General features: G+C 40.1%; 1 protein-coding gene across 2 annotated transcripts in view; it reads left to right on the top strand.

Moving 5' to 3' along the window:
• The window catches only part of HSD17B4 (hydroxysteroid 17-beta dehydrogenase 4), a 116164-nt gene that overhangs the window by 49769 nt on the left and 49927 nt on the right, over positions 1–16468 (top strand). For both annotated transcript variants that reach the window (XM_090038439.1, XM_090038440.1), the window contains exons 14-17: positions 748–799; positions 1758–1829; positions 3853–3956; positions 8572–8637. In XM_090038439.1, coding sequence (XP_089894565.1) covers positions 748–799; positions 1758–1829; positions 3853–3956; positions 8572–8637 — 294 coding nt within the window. The remainder of the gene's footprint in view (positions 1–747; positions 800–1757; positions 1830–3852; positions 3957–8571; positions 8638–16468) is intronic.

Consider the following 16468-nt stretch of genomic DNA (forward strand, 5'->3'; position numbering starts at 1 on the left):
CCAGAGAAGTCCTGAGAGCTCTATCTGGCACATGAATCTGGATGAGTTTGACACTGTAGCACTAAAGTTTCTGGCAGGGCATTTTCATTGTTGTTTACTATAATTGAGAAGCTGTGCAACACAAGATAAACACAAGCAGTTAACACAGCAACACAGTTACACCAGCAACACAAGATGTACACAAGCAGTTAGACAAAATGGCATGGTGCCAGGAAGAAATAGGGCTTCAAACTATGAGGTTATGGTCACCAGTTAAAAATTTTGGAAAAATCCACTGAAAATAGTTTAATGTTGATTTTAACTTCGGGTATCTTCAAGTTTCTTCGCTGCGAATTCTCAGAATGTTCTTACATGGATGTACTTTCTTTTTAATATTTGATGGTTTGTAAAGCTTCTGTAGTTTCCTAAACCATGCAGTGGATAAATGTGTTGTCACTGGGAGGAATTTAGAGCACCTTGAAACTGAAATGTGTGCAGACTCATTTGTAAAGCTTGTATATGTGGATTTTCTTTATTAATTCTGAAATAACCAACACATGAGAGATTCAGCTTGCATTTTTGTAGTGGGGACACCTGAAAACGTGGCTAGAAACTGAAAAAGGAAAAATTTTGCATTCTTCTTAATGCCTTTTCATATATGTATTGATATAGATATGTATATTTCCTTAACTAGGATGTGTGGGGGAGGGAAGGGAGCAGTGTAAAGTAATAATGACTGCCACTGTAACACTATTGACTTTTACACAGCTTCTACATGGTGAGCAATATCTGGAGATGTATAAACCTTTTCCAACCTCAGGTTAGTTCTTTAGCTGTTTTATATTAATTTATGATGATTTTTATAATTTTATGTATTGTTATTTCCTATGAAATTATGGATGCACTGTTGTACACTGATGTATGTTGTAAATAGTACTTCTTTTTTATAAGCACTGAGAGGAACAAGAAATCAGCTGTAGCTTGGACTGTAATAAATATAGTCTAAAATGACAGTATGGATTCTTATCCTGTTACCTGGATTAGCTTTTATAACCCCTATGTCCCTATGGATTTATTGCCTTGTTTTTTCTCTTCAGCCCCCTCTACCTCTCAGCACTGCCCTCTCTCATTCCTTCTGCTCTGCCCCATCTTCCCTGTCTTATGTAGTTAAATCACTCCTTGTATACCATCTGATAAAGTTAGCTGTTGCTCATGAAAGTTTATATGTCTCTGATTCAGTTAATTGACAGTGGTTCTCAACCTTTTTAGACAAAGCACCCTTCAGAAAATGCTAGCTTTTAGTTTTTACTCATTTAAGTTGGTTGTCTGAACCTTGAAGTTCATAACTGTTCTAGGTGTACTTTGCCTTGTAGTAGTCTGTAAAGTCTTAATCCTGCAACTGTTTCCCCTTGTTTTGACCATGGTTCAAGCTGGGGGACTTCTATATGGAGTCTGTTACAGGATTAGAGTCGTAACGTGTATCTTTTTTTTGTTAGTTCTAATGGAGAAAATAGGCAGGCTGTTTTTTTTTAAAAAACAAAAATGTCACCAGTGTTGTTTCATAATACATTCTAAATAACTTTTAATGTAAATATTTTGTGGTTCTAATACGTAGCTTATGTAAAATTCCAAAGATGGCTCAATAAGTTTTATAAATAGCTGGTTAAAACAGGGAGAAGAGGGCTGTAAAAGACATGGTGGATTATTATTTCAGCACTTTTGTCTATCGCAGTGTATGTGATTTTTTTTTTTCTTTTTTCTTTTCCTTTCTCTTTCAGGAGAGTTAACTTCAGAAATGACTATTGCTGATGTTCTTGACAAAGGCTCAGGAGCTGTCATTCTGTTAGATGGTAACTACATTTATAATGTTTTAAAGAGATGCAGTAAAAGCTGACAGGCTCAGAATTTAACCTGCGCTAACAATAACTCTCAGGCTTTCTCCAGTAAAGGCCGAAACCTTGTTAACATCCTAGTTTCTCTGTTAGGTTGCTGAGAAACAAGTTAATTGGCAGTTGTGTGCTATTAGGTGCATGTTGTCATGTGCTTTAGCGTAAGTAAAATTATAAAACAGTATTTGTAATTTCAGGTCTTATTTTATTTGGGCAGAGATGGGGCTTCCCATAAATTGAGCAGAACTGGTATTGCAGTGCTTGGTCTTATCTGAAGCTAGTTGAGTTAGGCAGTTTCTCTTAACAGGCGCTGCATACGTGTGTGTATGCATGAACATGAGTATATGCTTGTGTATATCTTCCAAGACCACTGCTGACTTTAACTTTATGGACACGAATTCTTTATTAAAATTATCCTGCTATCCTTTTTTTGTTTTTAAAAAAGGAAACCAGAGTAAGCAAACAATGTCACAGGATCTTTTCATGCTTATGTTGGTGATAAGGTTCTTTGGCTTTGCTGAAGACTGAATTATGCTTCCTTCTGGTTATGATGTTTCATATTTCACAGGAGGATGGGTTGATGGAAGGCTCTCCCGGGCAAGGAATTTCTCATGTGTTGAGGCAACTCTGTGCTCTGTGAACATGTAAATTTGTCCTGGAGCCAAATGCTGGAGTAGGAGTGTCAGCTTTCAGGTTTGTCAGCTTTCAGGTTTCAAGGTATTGAATTTTGTTTCCTCCTTGTAAAATTATGATCTTCCAACCAGGAAATTTTACAACACCTTTCAGCTCTCCTGTGAAATATGAATTTTCATTTCTACCTATGAGAAGTTTTACAATCTTTGCACTCTCCTATTCCTGAAGATGGACACGGGCCTGAAAACTTGCAAATAAAGACTTTTTTTTTAAAATATCTAGTTGGTCTAATAAAAGATACCTCTACCAGGAATTCTGATTCCTTTTGCCTGCAGACCAGCATGTGTCCCTGAAACATGAAAGATATCGAAATTAGCCGTTTTGAAATGAAAACTTCATAATTTTACAAGAATGAAGCAAAATTCAGCGCCTTGAAAGCTGATACCCCTGCCACAGCCTTTTGCTTCAAGTCAAATTTACATGTTCACAGAGCTGCCTCAACACAAAAGAAATTCCTTGCCCATGAGAGCTTTACATTAACCCATCCTCATATGACTTTACATTAACCCATCCTCAGAAGGAATGCAACATCCTGCTTGCCATCAGACAATTTTGAGGTAAATAGACTACTCTAACTTTTATCTGAGCCTAATTTGCACAAAATGAATCTTTTCAATTAGGAGTTCTTACAACACCTTTCAGCTCTCCTGTGAAATGTGAGTTTTCATTTTCACCTAGGATAAATTTTAGTCTTTGCATTCTCGTATGCCTGAAGAAGGGTGCATGTGCCCGAAAGCTTGCAAGTAAAGACGTTTTTTTGCAAGTATCTAGTTGGTCTAATAACAGATATCACCTCTACCAAGAGTTCTGATTCCAATATTTATTTGGGGCTGTTATGTATGAGTTTGTCAGTGTGTTTTTTACCCTTGGGTTTCTTAATGGCTTCTAATATGTCACAGTTTATGGCATAATTCCATTGTTTTTAAATAAACAGCTAATGATGTATGAAATGTTGAAATACTCATTAAGTTTAGCACTTTGTTTGTTGTCAACCATTGTGTAGCACTGGGAATGTCATCAGCATTTTTATAGCTCTTTTTATTTTAATACTTTTATTTAAAGAGCATCTATAATAGCTTAGCTGGAAACAGGGCATTAATCTTCACTACTTAGGAAATGACTTACGATGGTATAATTCAAAAGGGAGCCTTTTGTCTTCTCTCCTATGAAGATGAATGCTGGTATCTGTAAAACTGAGCTATTCAGTCTCCAGTACATCTGAGAGTAGTGCATGTTGGGTGTTTTTTAAGAAAAAGAGTCTAGCCTTTTTGTTGTTGTTGTTGTCTTTTAGTTCATACCTACTGTGGAAAGGATCTATTGTGCTATAACCAGTTCTCGTTGTTTGTTGTCGGAGCTGGAGGTTTTGGGGGAAAGCGAACTTCTGAAAAGGCCAAGGTAAACTTCAGCTGTATTATTTTGCATAGAAATTAATGGCATCTTTCTCTTTTGCTTATACTGTTTTTTTTCCTTATATTAGTAAGTTGGTTGGGTATGATCAATAGCAAGTGTAATATATTAGGTGACAAGCAAGTGGATTCTGAGGAGCTCTATGTTGACAGTACAGTGCCTATTGACTCCGGGTTTCTATTACCAGTAGATGGCACTGAGTATATTTGTGTAAATGCAGCTGGTCTGTCTGCTATTCCGGTATAGTTACAGAGAAAAAGATTCTGTAGCTTTATCTCTTCATTTGTTCTGCATGTATATAAAAACTATTTTTAATTAATAGACCAGCATAAACATCTTCGGGTAACTACATTGAATAATGGTGTGCTGTCCAGAGGAACAGCACTGGTACAGACCAGTATAGCTGCTTTAACATGTGCTCTACATGGGCTAATTATCTGTGTTTAAAAAACAAAAATAACCCACAGAAAGAGTATATTAGCCTGAACAGAGTACCACACTACCATACCTATCCTGCTCCCAGGATATGACTTAACTTGGTCATCTTTAACATATGTACTTTTATGTGACACTGTATTCAACTGAAGGTTTTTATCGCTGTTTATTTTCCTCTTCTGTTTGACATATTCCAAGTGGCTTTGTATCATGAAGACCTGATTGTCCTCACTGTTGTGTAAAATCTGTGCTTTTTTATTTCCATGTATAGCTCTCTCCAACTTGTAGAGGCTTTTCATCCCTACAGGAAAAGCTTAGCCACCATCTACACTTTAAAAATGGCTCGACCTCACATTAGTAACCTCATTTGCAGAAGTATTCCTTTTGTTGTTGTTCAGGAGCTTGTTTTCACAGATTTATTCCAAAAAGGGATATTATGTGTTATATTTCTTAAGTTCTTTTACTTAAAGATCTAGTTTGACTCTCTTTTTAATTGTAATGGCACAAATCAAGACTTTAATGGCTTTTTAAATCAGCTATACATCTGAGCACACTAAGTATTCAGCGTGGAAGAATGCAAAGCAATAAATGTAATTGGGATTCTGCAACGTATATAGTCTCTTGATATACAGTTATACATTTATTCAGTGTTTTCTGTGCATTTAGTAGAAAATGGTTAGATAGGAAGTTTCAAATAAGCTATAGTATCTTGTTCATTTAAAATGGTTTACAGTGTACTATTGCTAGAAAAAACCCCTAGGTGTAGCTCTTTCTAAATCTTATCTAGCAAGAAAGGGGAGGGATCCTTAGAGAGAGGGAGGATTTGTGTTAGAAGCACAAAGGGGGAGGGAAAAATACAGCATTATTTTTTTCCAAACAATCTCTGTTATTACCTAGAGCGAAATATTTGCATTAGGGGAGGGAGTTGATAAGTGACATGTCATGTCAGAGTGAGGTTTAGTGTGTGTATATAAGTCCAAATGAATGAAGCAGCTACTCATTTGACATGAAAAACATGGCATTTAAATAGAAAAAAAACTCCAAATACAGTGCCTGAACTTGATGGCTGTGCTGATGATCAGAGCCTTGAGGCTCCACTATAATACAATAATAAGCTTTTGGGCTTTGCCGTCCTGTAGGCAGTGTACTGTGAAAATTAATTTTCGTGGATTATAATATGAAGCTTTTGCCTCCATAGTCCCAAAAAAATTGCTTCTAAGATGGCTGCAAAAAGCAAACTGACCAGCAGAGATTGCTTTTTAACTTGAGCGTGTGTTCCATTGTATACAAGCTTCCTAATATCAAGGTCAAATCTTGAGATACCCCAAAAGTAACCATGAAGTGACAGGGGCGCTGGATCTTAGTATAACGTGCTCATAAACTGAAGTTTGAAGAATTACTCTTGTTATACATGAGGCAGAGCATTTCAGCAGCATCTTTACAAATGGAAAGCTGTAAGCCCTGTTTCAGACAGCCCACCTGTATACTAATACCAGCATTAGTCAACATTTCTGGCATTAGTCAACATTTCTGGACTTCGTCATCTAAAATAGGGCTTGTGACAAAAACACAAGCTCACCAGAAAGTAAGTTGAACTCATCTAGGCCAAAAGCTATAGTCTAAAATTGTAATGCTCTCTCGTTTAGAAAGTAGACTTCTTTCATTTTACTCTAATATTGACATTAGTAACATTAATTTCATATTTACATGGTGTTAGCTTTATGGTTCTTTGACGTGCTAACTGAATGGATATATTTGTGGTCTTTGTTTCAGTTTAATGAAACAAATGTTTTCTCTGTGGCTGCTGATGAACAAGTAAAGGCATGATGGGGTCTGATCTTGGATTCCAACAGTCATATCTCCTGCCATATCACATGTGCATGGCAGGAGGCCTGATAGTGGAATTGCTGATTTGGTTCCCAACTGGCCCTACTGCTGGTGCAGGGTGAGCCTGGATGGTGATCCTGAGTGTCCCCTCCACTGGCAAGTAGCAAGCCAGGTGCCTGGTGCATCCCTAGCTGGGAATGCCAGTCAGCTGACCAGCGTTCCCAGCCTTGGGAGAGCACCAGAGCCCTTGAAGGCTCCCTGGAGCTGGTCACAGGTTCAATTTAAGGTGCAATGTGAACCAGCCACAAAGTTATTACACACATTTTATGTAATGATTTTGGGGCTTATTCCCTGTTTCATTGTACTGTTAATTACATGAATTTGCAGCCAGGTTACTGTTTAAGGTGTGATTAACTGGTTAAGTATGTCTTGACTGTAATGTCTGCCAGATGCTTACAAGATGTTTTAATACAGTGGTGCCCAACCTTTTTTTTTTTTTTGCAATGGCCTGGCAGGAGTGAGACAGGGTGTGTGGAGCTGGCTGCTTCTCTCCCAGGCTCCTCCGCCACTCAGCTTTAACCCCAGAAGCTCAGCTGTGACCCCAGAAGCCGCTCAGCCGGGCGGGTGGACCTGGCTCCAAACGGGGGGCTTGTGTCATGACCCTGCAACCAACCTGCTGTGGCCCGGTGGTTGGGAATCTCTGCTTTAGTATAAAGGGGAATTGAACAAACAAAGAATATATAACTCAAATTGCTTGAATGATTTCTAATTTATTTTAATCCAGTTCTTATGATTTTTGCTCCAAGCAGGATGAAGGATTGGAGATGAGGAGAGCTCCCAAAAAGGAATATTATACTTAGAGTTCTTGATGTGCAGTTGTGTTAAGGGTGGGCTCAGCTATTGGTAGTTTAAGTGTAAGGGGAAGCATTTTTAGTAGTTGTAGAATACTGAAATACTGGCTTATAGGTTCTTTTCTAAACTCTGCTTTTGATTTGTTGTGTCATTTTGCAAGCATGGCGCTCTCTCATGGCTGGGAGCTGCAATTAGCTGATTCCAGTCCCCAGCCAGGAGAGTTCAGAAGAAGCTTTGGCTCTGATGTGCTTCACCAACTGGGAGCACCTGTCAGCTTATTGGGGTTCCCAGCCAGGGAGTGCACGGACCCAAACTTGCTACTTGCCAGCGTAGAGGCACCCTAGCAGTATGGCGCAATGGGTCTGATGCTTGTTCCCACAATCATGCCTCCTGCCATAAGCATCTGGCGTGGCAGGGAGTGCAATTGTTGAGATTGTGCTTCAGATCCCATCGCACTTTTTAATTTAACACCTGTCAGCAGCCTTAAGAACATAACATGTTCTGTGTGCTTGCAATTATCAGTTCGCCTTTTGAAACAGCTCCAAATGTGTGTCCATACTCTCTTAGTCAGCCTCAAGGCTGGTTCTAGTGCATCTTTATTTGAATAAAGTCAGATTCATTCTGTCCTCTTCTCCTCTTATTGGTTCTTTAAATAAACTATTTAAGTAGCTGAAATTTTAACTGGTTGTGGTATTTTGTCATTTGAGATGAACCTCTGACAGCCTGTTGTGTAGAGTTTACAATTTTCATAAAAGCTGCAGATTATATGAAGAGGACCTTTTTTCAAGAGAGAGAGTTAAAAATACAGCCTGTAATTGGAAGGACAAAGAATGTTTCCAAGCTTCTGGACTTCTTTATTAACATAAGGTTCAGAGCAATTCATATAATGAACAGTGTTTATATTTTGTTAAGCTTTTGCTTTTAAGGTAGCATTTCAATAACTTTTGGTGCGTAAATGAAAACAAAAATACTAACCTTGGTTTATATATTCTGCAAAGCCATGACAGGTAATTTTTTAGCATGTTACCAGTTCTTCTTTCTTGGGCACTTTTTGGCAATTTCAAGGGAACTTCTTTAATTAGTATGTTGCAGTTATTACCCAAATCTAATGCTTCTGGATCAATAATCTGTTTTTATTTGATTAGTTGCCTTCAAATTGTTTTTGGAGCAGAAGTATTTGCATACAATTCTTTATATTGCATTATTCTTACTGCTTTTGAAAATCTTAGAGCCCTGGTATTTGTTTGGGCTGTTTTCACTTCGGGCTGTTTCTCGTTTTGTTTTCATTTTGTTTTAAAGGCAGTATAATTGGACTGTGACAGTACGGCAAAAATTTATTTGTATTGTATATAGAAAATAAACCTAGAAATAGACTGTTGCTTTACAGTCGTGTGGCTCTCTCTCCTTTTATTTTTTATAAAAAACCCAGATGAAAAACACCCTTAAAATTTCCTGGAAGTAGTTACCATGATTCCTTTTTTCCTTCCAGGTAACTGTGAACCCACCTAACCGACCACCTGATGCTGTTTTTTCTGATGTCACAACAGTTGATCAGGTAAAGTTTTCCTTTTTAAAGAAGGGAAAGATTCCTTATAAGTTTTCACTTGGAGAAAGTCCTGCCATGGTTCCTCTTCAGTTTTAATGAATTCTGTATTTGAACTAAAGTAAATAATGTAAGTAGGTATCATAAGCACATATTATATTTTTGTCCAATATATCTTGTGCTTTTGTAAGGGCACTACAGTACTAACATGCATTTATTTTGTTGCCAAACTACTGTCAGGGTAGCTAAAATAATTAGCATGTCATACAAGATTTACCAAAAATAATAATCAGCAGAATCAGAATTCTAAAAAATTGTACAAAGGCATGATGAGATGCAGTGATAATGCTCGACAAAATATAGATGAGTAACAGCCTGCAGTATTATTTCTGTATTTTGCAAGTACACCCATCATAATCTCAGGTTGGCTCTACAAAAATATAAAAGTAAAACATGGAACCTAACACATTGACAAAAATCTGCTCAGTCACACTTCCCTTTAACAAGACGCCAAATCCCAATACTTCACATGCATCCATTTCTGATAGCAATATACTTAGTAAATACACAGGTCTTGCATAGACCCCAGAAGTGAACAAATTCTGACTGTTAAGCAGATTCTAGCACTACCAGCACTCCCATTTATGTCTCATAACGAAGAGGGTTAAAAGTTCCAAAAATGATAAGGAATTCTGACTCCTAGATGTTTCCTGACTTTCAGAGGAATTATAGACTCAGATAAACTAAATGCTCAAAGGGAACTTAAGCTCAGCATTGCTGTAGCTAACACCCAAGTTCTGTGCCAGCTTCTGAAATTCATAGACCATTTTGGTGCTCCAGCTCTTAAAAATGTAAGCACATCAAGATTCTCATGCTGGGTCAGTTCAAGCATCCATCTAGCCCAACATCTTGTCTCTGGCAGTGGCAAGTAATGGAGTTTGAGAGTTCGGACAAGTGTAAAGTAATCCATTTCCCTTGTCCTCAGGTTTGCATCCTTGACTGTTGTGACTAGTTTCCCCTGATAACCTGTCCGGTATGAATTTGTCTAGTCGGTCTTTTTAAACCTAATTACATTTTCTAGAGAATCTTGTGACAGTGATTTCCAAGAGTTAATTATAGACTGTTTAGAAACAAAACTTTAAGTTTTTGTTCTAAACTAGCTGCCTAGTCATTTCATGGGATATTGTCTAGTTCTTTGTGTAATGAGATGCAATGAATAACCATCCTCTGATCATCATTGTATAGACTTCTGCAATTTGTCTGTCTGTCTCCCAAACTTAAAACTCCCAGACTTTTTGGTATCTCCATGTATGGAAGCTGTTTCATACACCTAATCACCTTTGCTGCCCTTTCTTGTACTTGTTATGGTTTTGCTGTATCCTTTTTGACACTTGCACCTTTTAAAAATTTGTCCTCTATGTGACCTGCCCATAGTCACAAAAATAGTCAGTGTGCAGCAGGGGGATTTTTTTTTGGATTTAATATATGTTGTATATAAAATATAAACCTACAAATAGATAGTCTGACATCCCTGTCACAGAACTGTTCTTTCCCCTTCACCTGCTACAGATTTCCTGTACCCTTGATACACTCAGAAACAGCACAAAGACTTTACATGAACATCTATTCAAGATCTTGGTGTCTTACATAAAATCCAGTTTCCTGTTTAAGGTCTCCTTTAGAAAGCACTGATCTCCCCATATAATATCTTGCTTGTTAATGAGCCAAAATAAGCTGTCAAGTAGAGCGGGCAGTTTAAATAAGATGTTAGCTAAGATATTAGTCAAAAGTCAAAGTCCTTTTCCCCCTCATCCCCTGCACTTCTAAAGGAAACAGTAATGGGAACAGGAAGACTAACTGCTAAAAAGCAGAGGATATTTATGATCAAAGTTAGTCTACTGTGTACTTCTCATACAATTTCAAAAGCTTGTTTATTGTGTTTCCCATAGCCAAGTAGAGTTAAAGCGGAGGGGTGGGGGGAAGAAAAGAAAACAATCTTTTACAACCTTTTGCACTGCTGCCAAATGCCTTTTGTGTACCTATTGATACAGGTATACAGGGACTTATGTGGAGGTTGATTTTCCCCTCTGGAAAAATAATGCTTTCTGAGAACAAACTTTAGAACTATATTGGGGTTGAATTATATTTTGGATGCCTTACTAATATTAAATATTTAAAAAAAAATTGGAAAAGACTCTTCCCACAGGATCAGAAGATGCTGGGGACTTAGGTTGCTTGTGTGAGAGAGAGAGAGAGAGGTGCGTTTGTCTAGCACTTTCAGGAGAAGAGCAGAAAATTGTTAGTTTAACTAATGAGGAGGTATCTCCATAAATCATGCCAGAAGTACTTCCCATAGTACCTGCCTTAATATGTTTCATTTTGCTGCTTGCCTGCCTTAGTCTCTGGTCTGATTTGCCAGAGGTTTTAAATGTGCTGCGGTTTTTCCCTAGTGATCAGTGGCAAACAGCGTGGCCAGTGGGGCCCCTCCACCAATTGGGAGTGGTGGGGGCAAGTGGTGAAATGAAAAACATTAAAGGAACTGCTGCAGGGGGTCACTTCCAGTGCAATTTATGGAGATCCCGACTAATGAGCTCTTCAGTTTTGGCCAATCATCGCACCCTTGTAACCATCAGACCTTGCCCTTTTATCCCTTCAGGAGTGGAATTTTACAGTTTCCCTGCCTGTTCCCTATCTAGACCTGGCCCTGATTTATAGTACCCTGTATATTCACCATTGTGAATGATCTAATTGTAGTGTTTTGGATTAGGGGTCAGTGGTGCATACAGTAGCCAGACAACTTACCTGAACCAAAGTGGTGTTTCTTTTTTAACAGTGTAGCAAAGCAGAAGAAAAAATAAGAGGAATATAAGAGGAAAAAATATTTTAAAACAATTAATTGAATGCATGAATCTTCCTCATCTTGTGGTGGCTGCTGTAAGAAGGCCTTGCTACTGCTGATACTTATATCACTTTGACCAGCTCCCCAAGAACCTCCTTCCCCTCTGAGAAAGTCACAATTTATCAGGCCAGAAGTCCTTTGTCATCTTCTTAACTGCTAGGTATTTTGGCCCTACTGTTTTTTTAAAAAAAAAAAAAGGTTGGTGGGTTCAACCCAAGGTTGAGTCAACCTACTCAAGGCCAATGGCTTTCCCATCATGTTGTAACAAGACTCAGATATCTTATCTAGAATCATTATTTCACTTCCTTTGTTCCAGTAACCAGGAGAGCATACAATATTAAGAGGAATCGCCTCCCACCCCCCACAGTGGCCCATTTGAAGTTTTACTGAACTCAGCAGACTGAATAACTTCAGTGGGAATTGGCCTAGATCCCAAATTAGTAACTGTACTGTGCATGGAGCATAAATAAGCTTTCAGCAGTTTACTATGTAGAACATATTCTGTTTGTTCTGTAGGATAATATAAATAACATTGTTGAGAGCTGAGTTTAGGGGGTGGGGGAAAGATTGTAGCTGCTTAATTACATGCAGATATGAAAAATTTTGCTTCAATTTCTAGATTTAGTTAAAAAAATAAAAAAAAAGACTTGGATCAGAATGCTGACAGACTATTAACACTCAAATTGTCTTACTATATTTCTTTATGAACAGAGCCCTGCAGTACTCTGCAAAGGGATGCAAAAGAGAAAGAGTGGCCTGGGTATCTTTCCCAAAGAAGTTAATTGAAACATTTTCTTGTCCATTCTTGGCAGGATCCATTGGCAGGGCTTTTAAAAACTAATGGTCAATGGCATCAGGTTGTTGTCAGGCTGTGCATCTGTGGTAACTGATTTAACATGTTAAAATTACATTACATGGCTTGGTGGAATTGGAAGACAATACAGGGCTTTCCACATGGTAGCCATGTAGGTACATAGTGGATGTACTTTAACACATTTATATCATGCAGCCTGTATGAGCCTGGGATTACCATGCTATGGTAAGAAGGGAGACAGGCCCCTGCACATGATGAGCACGATGGTACAGAGTTGTAAAGTGTTAAGGCATTGTTATGATGATTTCTTAGCATGTGGATTACAATTGCTGGGGTGGCGAGTATTCAGTATCATGAGCAGTCTTTGCAAGAGTCTGTAATATAAGGAGGGATGGCGAGTTCACTCTTGTTTTTTGGCAGGTGGTCCCAGCCAGTTCTACATATTGGCCATTGCCAATAATATGCTTGATGTAGATGTCCCGTGACCATCTGATGTTGTCAGTTAACATGAGGTGCCTCATCATCTTTGAGTGGCGCTGGGATACTCTGCAGGCTCTTGGGATGTGCTCACTGCTTATATCCCAAGTTACTAGTGCCCCACTGGTCAGTGCCTGTACTGTTCTGTTTGTACCTCTCCCCTTAAGGATATCAGTCAGTGCTTGGACGGTTTTTGCTCCCAGTTTTTGAAGAGGATGATCACACTGATAATCAAGATCTTTTTATTGAACTCATCCAGTACAACAGTGATTGGATATAGCTAACTATCACAGGCTGAGAGAGTGTGGTTTACAGCTATTGTCCCAGCTGATGCTGGGGCCTTCAGCATCTATCTAGTCCTGTATGGCCTGGTGGCAGAGTTGTAGTGCTTTCACTTGGGCCTTACAGCCACACAGGATGTAGGGCAGAGTCTTGCTTTTAATAGCCATATCTCTGGCATCTCTTGTCTTGGTGATTAGGAGATGGCACCATTGAGCAGGAAGTAGTCAAAATGGGTATGGTGGATGAAATGTCAGTATGTGAAATGAGTGAAGATCTCATGAGGCATTAAGTGGTTGCTGGTGCCCCCCTCAGACTTTGACCTGATCAGATTTTGCCTTCAGGTCACTGATATCCTTTGTCCATATGGAGTCCTTCAGGATTGTGTGGTAACTGTCCTACATCTATATCTGTTCCAAAGAAGATCAGAATTAAATAGGCAAGAAAAAGACTTTGCAGTCTACCTAACGCCTTAGTTGCATTGTCGTGGCCTTCTAAATGGCCTCCAGACTTACGTCACAAATTGTGTAAATGTTCCTTGTTTTCTTTCTAAATTGCGCAGAAATGCACACTACTATGAAGAGCTAATGGCTTTTTTATTAGTATTTGTTTTGTCTGTTTTATTACCTTAATGCATATGAATGCACACGTGGTAATACTTTTCCAGCCTGCTCTCAATCTGCAATTTGAGCATTACTTTATTACATTTATTCCCATAAATCTTTGAGTAAAATGGAGTTTTTGACAGGAGATCAAAAAAGTCCAGCAAGTGTTTGACTATTAGCAGTTTAACAAGAGATGAATCCTTCAATTTCAACCCCAGAGGGGACATTTAATGTAGTTAGAGAGTCTGAGTATCATCTACTTACTCTTGTCCTGCCAATTGTCAAATTGATATCTTAAATTAATTAATGAAAACAGATTCCACTAAATGATTAACCAGGCAGATAAGATATGCAATCTGTGATCCACATCTCATTAGATTTCTCTCCTTTTCACCCTTTTTCCTAAACACATTTGCTCGCTTCTTGGAAACCTCTCTCACTGGGGAGCAATATAAAATAAGCAGTAGTGAATGGCAAATTATGCAGAAAAAAGGAAATGGCTAGGTGATATTGCCCAAGGGTTTCTGGGTAAAATATAAGCGGATTTTTTTTTTTTTGTGGTACTGTGTTTTGGCATCTGGCTGCTTCAGATATGAACTAATTTCTTTCTTCTGTTTGGAAAAGGGGATGGAGGTGAAATAAGCTTTTAATTAACTTTGGTAGTAGAAATAATATTCTGAATTTACAGTGATGGGAGTAAGGATGGTAAATAATAAATATGAGAAGAGATTTTTTCAGGAACACCTCTTCAGCCGTTGTAAAGAAATGAGTTTTATTGCCTTATGTTCCTCTCCCACTTGTTCCCCTTTCCTTTTCAGCTGCTGACATTGCTTACTTAAATGAGGCACCTAAACCAACTGCAAGGAGAAGATGAAGTACTGTTGATTACTATAATGCTATATAACTGCATGTATTTCTTCAGTAAAATACCTGACTTTGGAAATAACAGGTTACCCTATCTACAAGAGCATTTGCATGCCCTTAGAGCAATGTCCAGCCCATGGGCTGGGCAGACTCCATTTCTCAGCAGCCCTTGCCTGCGTCACTGTGGGCTGTTTTCGTGGAGACCCCAGTAGTGGCAGTGCTGTGACAGCGTGGGGTCAGAGTTTCCATGGGGACTGGCCCCAGCAGCACTAGCAAAGCGTGCAGCTGGCGGTGACAGTGTGGTCTGAAGCCATGGCAGAGTGACAATCTGCTGCCCACACACCTCAGGCAGAGGATCATGGCTCTTCCTCAGTTCCAGATTACACTGTCACCCCTGCAGGATTCCAGCCCTGGCACCAGAGCAGTTCCCCTCCATTGCGTGTCCTGCCAGCACTTCTGGGGTGGTGTCCATGGAAATCCCAGCCCTAAGTTGTCATGGCCCTGCTGCTACTGGGGTCTCCATAGAAACTGGCCTCAGTGATCTAGGCAGGGACTCCTGGGAAATGGAGTCTGGCTGCCTGATCCACCCCTGCCTTGGAGTAAAGAACTCCGTAATTCTGTATGGTGAGTTAACTGTGAATATTGTGTGTTCTTTCTATCAAGGGAATGTACTGATGTTTATGAGGCCACTGTATTTGAGCTATTTTAGCTAGAAAATGCAAAATCTACTATTGCTCTTCTATCCTGGCAAGATTGTACATCATTCTGTCAATTGGGAACTAGAAGGAAAGGCCTTGTAGTTAAAGCATAGAACCAAGAGTCAGCCAAGCTGCTGAGTCACTATAACCAAGAGATCTGTGGGGTTCTGTGGATAGCTTTCATTGGCCTATCATGACTAACACTGGACTGCAGTTTAAGATGTCTTTAATGTGTTTAAGGAGCAACTTAGGAAGCCTCTACATACTTTATTTCTAGTCCAAGACAAATGCCCTCTGGGAGATGTCAACATCACTCTCCTTAATTTTATGAAGTCTTTTTGAACTACTGTATAAATGCTCAATATATATAGCACCTTCCAATTAGTGTGGTATTTCTAGCAGCCTGGTATGTCTGGATAGAGCAGGGGTCAGCAACCCCCAGCATGTGGGGCAGGCACAGCACACAAGGCCATTTTGCTCGGCACGCCACTGCCAGCTTGGGCTCTAGGCAGCTGCTGCCAGCCACAAAGCCTGAGCTGCTCCCAGCAGGCGGCTGGGTGACTGCAAGCCCTGCTGCAAGTAGCCTGAGGTCCGTGGTTGACAGCAGCTACCTTGAGCCTGGGCTGGCTGCAGCCAGGAGCCTGCAAACATGGGCTCTGGCATTAGCTCTATACCGGCGGGTGCATGTATGCCTTGGAGCAGATGGTGGGGGAGGGGCCTGAGGCAGTGCAACCCTGACCCCTCCCCTGCTGCCGGCACAGTGCTGATGACGGGGCTCCAGAGCCCAGCACAGCTTTTTGTAGCCAGCCTGGGCTGTGGGCAGCTGCAGCAGGCAGCAGGAAGGCTTCAAACAGCTGCGCCAGGCTCCACAGCCCCGGCATCAGCTCCATGCTGGTGGCAACTACATGTGCACCTAAGAGCAGACAGCGGGAGGTCTGTGCTGCCTCAAGTCCTATCCCCATCTCTGTTTGTTCTGAGACACGCGTACACCTGCTGGTATGGAGCTGATGCCAGAGCCTGGAGGAGCTGTTTGCAGTCTCCTGGCTGCCACTGGCCCAGGCTCTGGTAGCTGCTGCCAAACACAGAGCCCGGTCTGCTTGCAGCAGGGCTTGCAACTGAGCCCGCCTAACTCCCACCTGCTCCGAGCTCAGCCCTGGCCTCAGCCCCCCCACCAGGATGAGGCTGATACTGCCTCTTGCTAGGAGTG

This window comes from Crocodylus siamensis, chromosome 3 (genome assembly GCF_052110815.1).
Source record: "Crocodylus siamensis isolate JL-2025a chromosome 3, ASM5211081v1, whole genome shotgun sequence".
NCBI classification, from domain to species: Eukaryota; Metazoa; Chordata; order Crocodylia; family Crocodylidae; genus Crocodylus; species Crocodylus siamensis.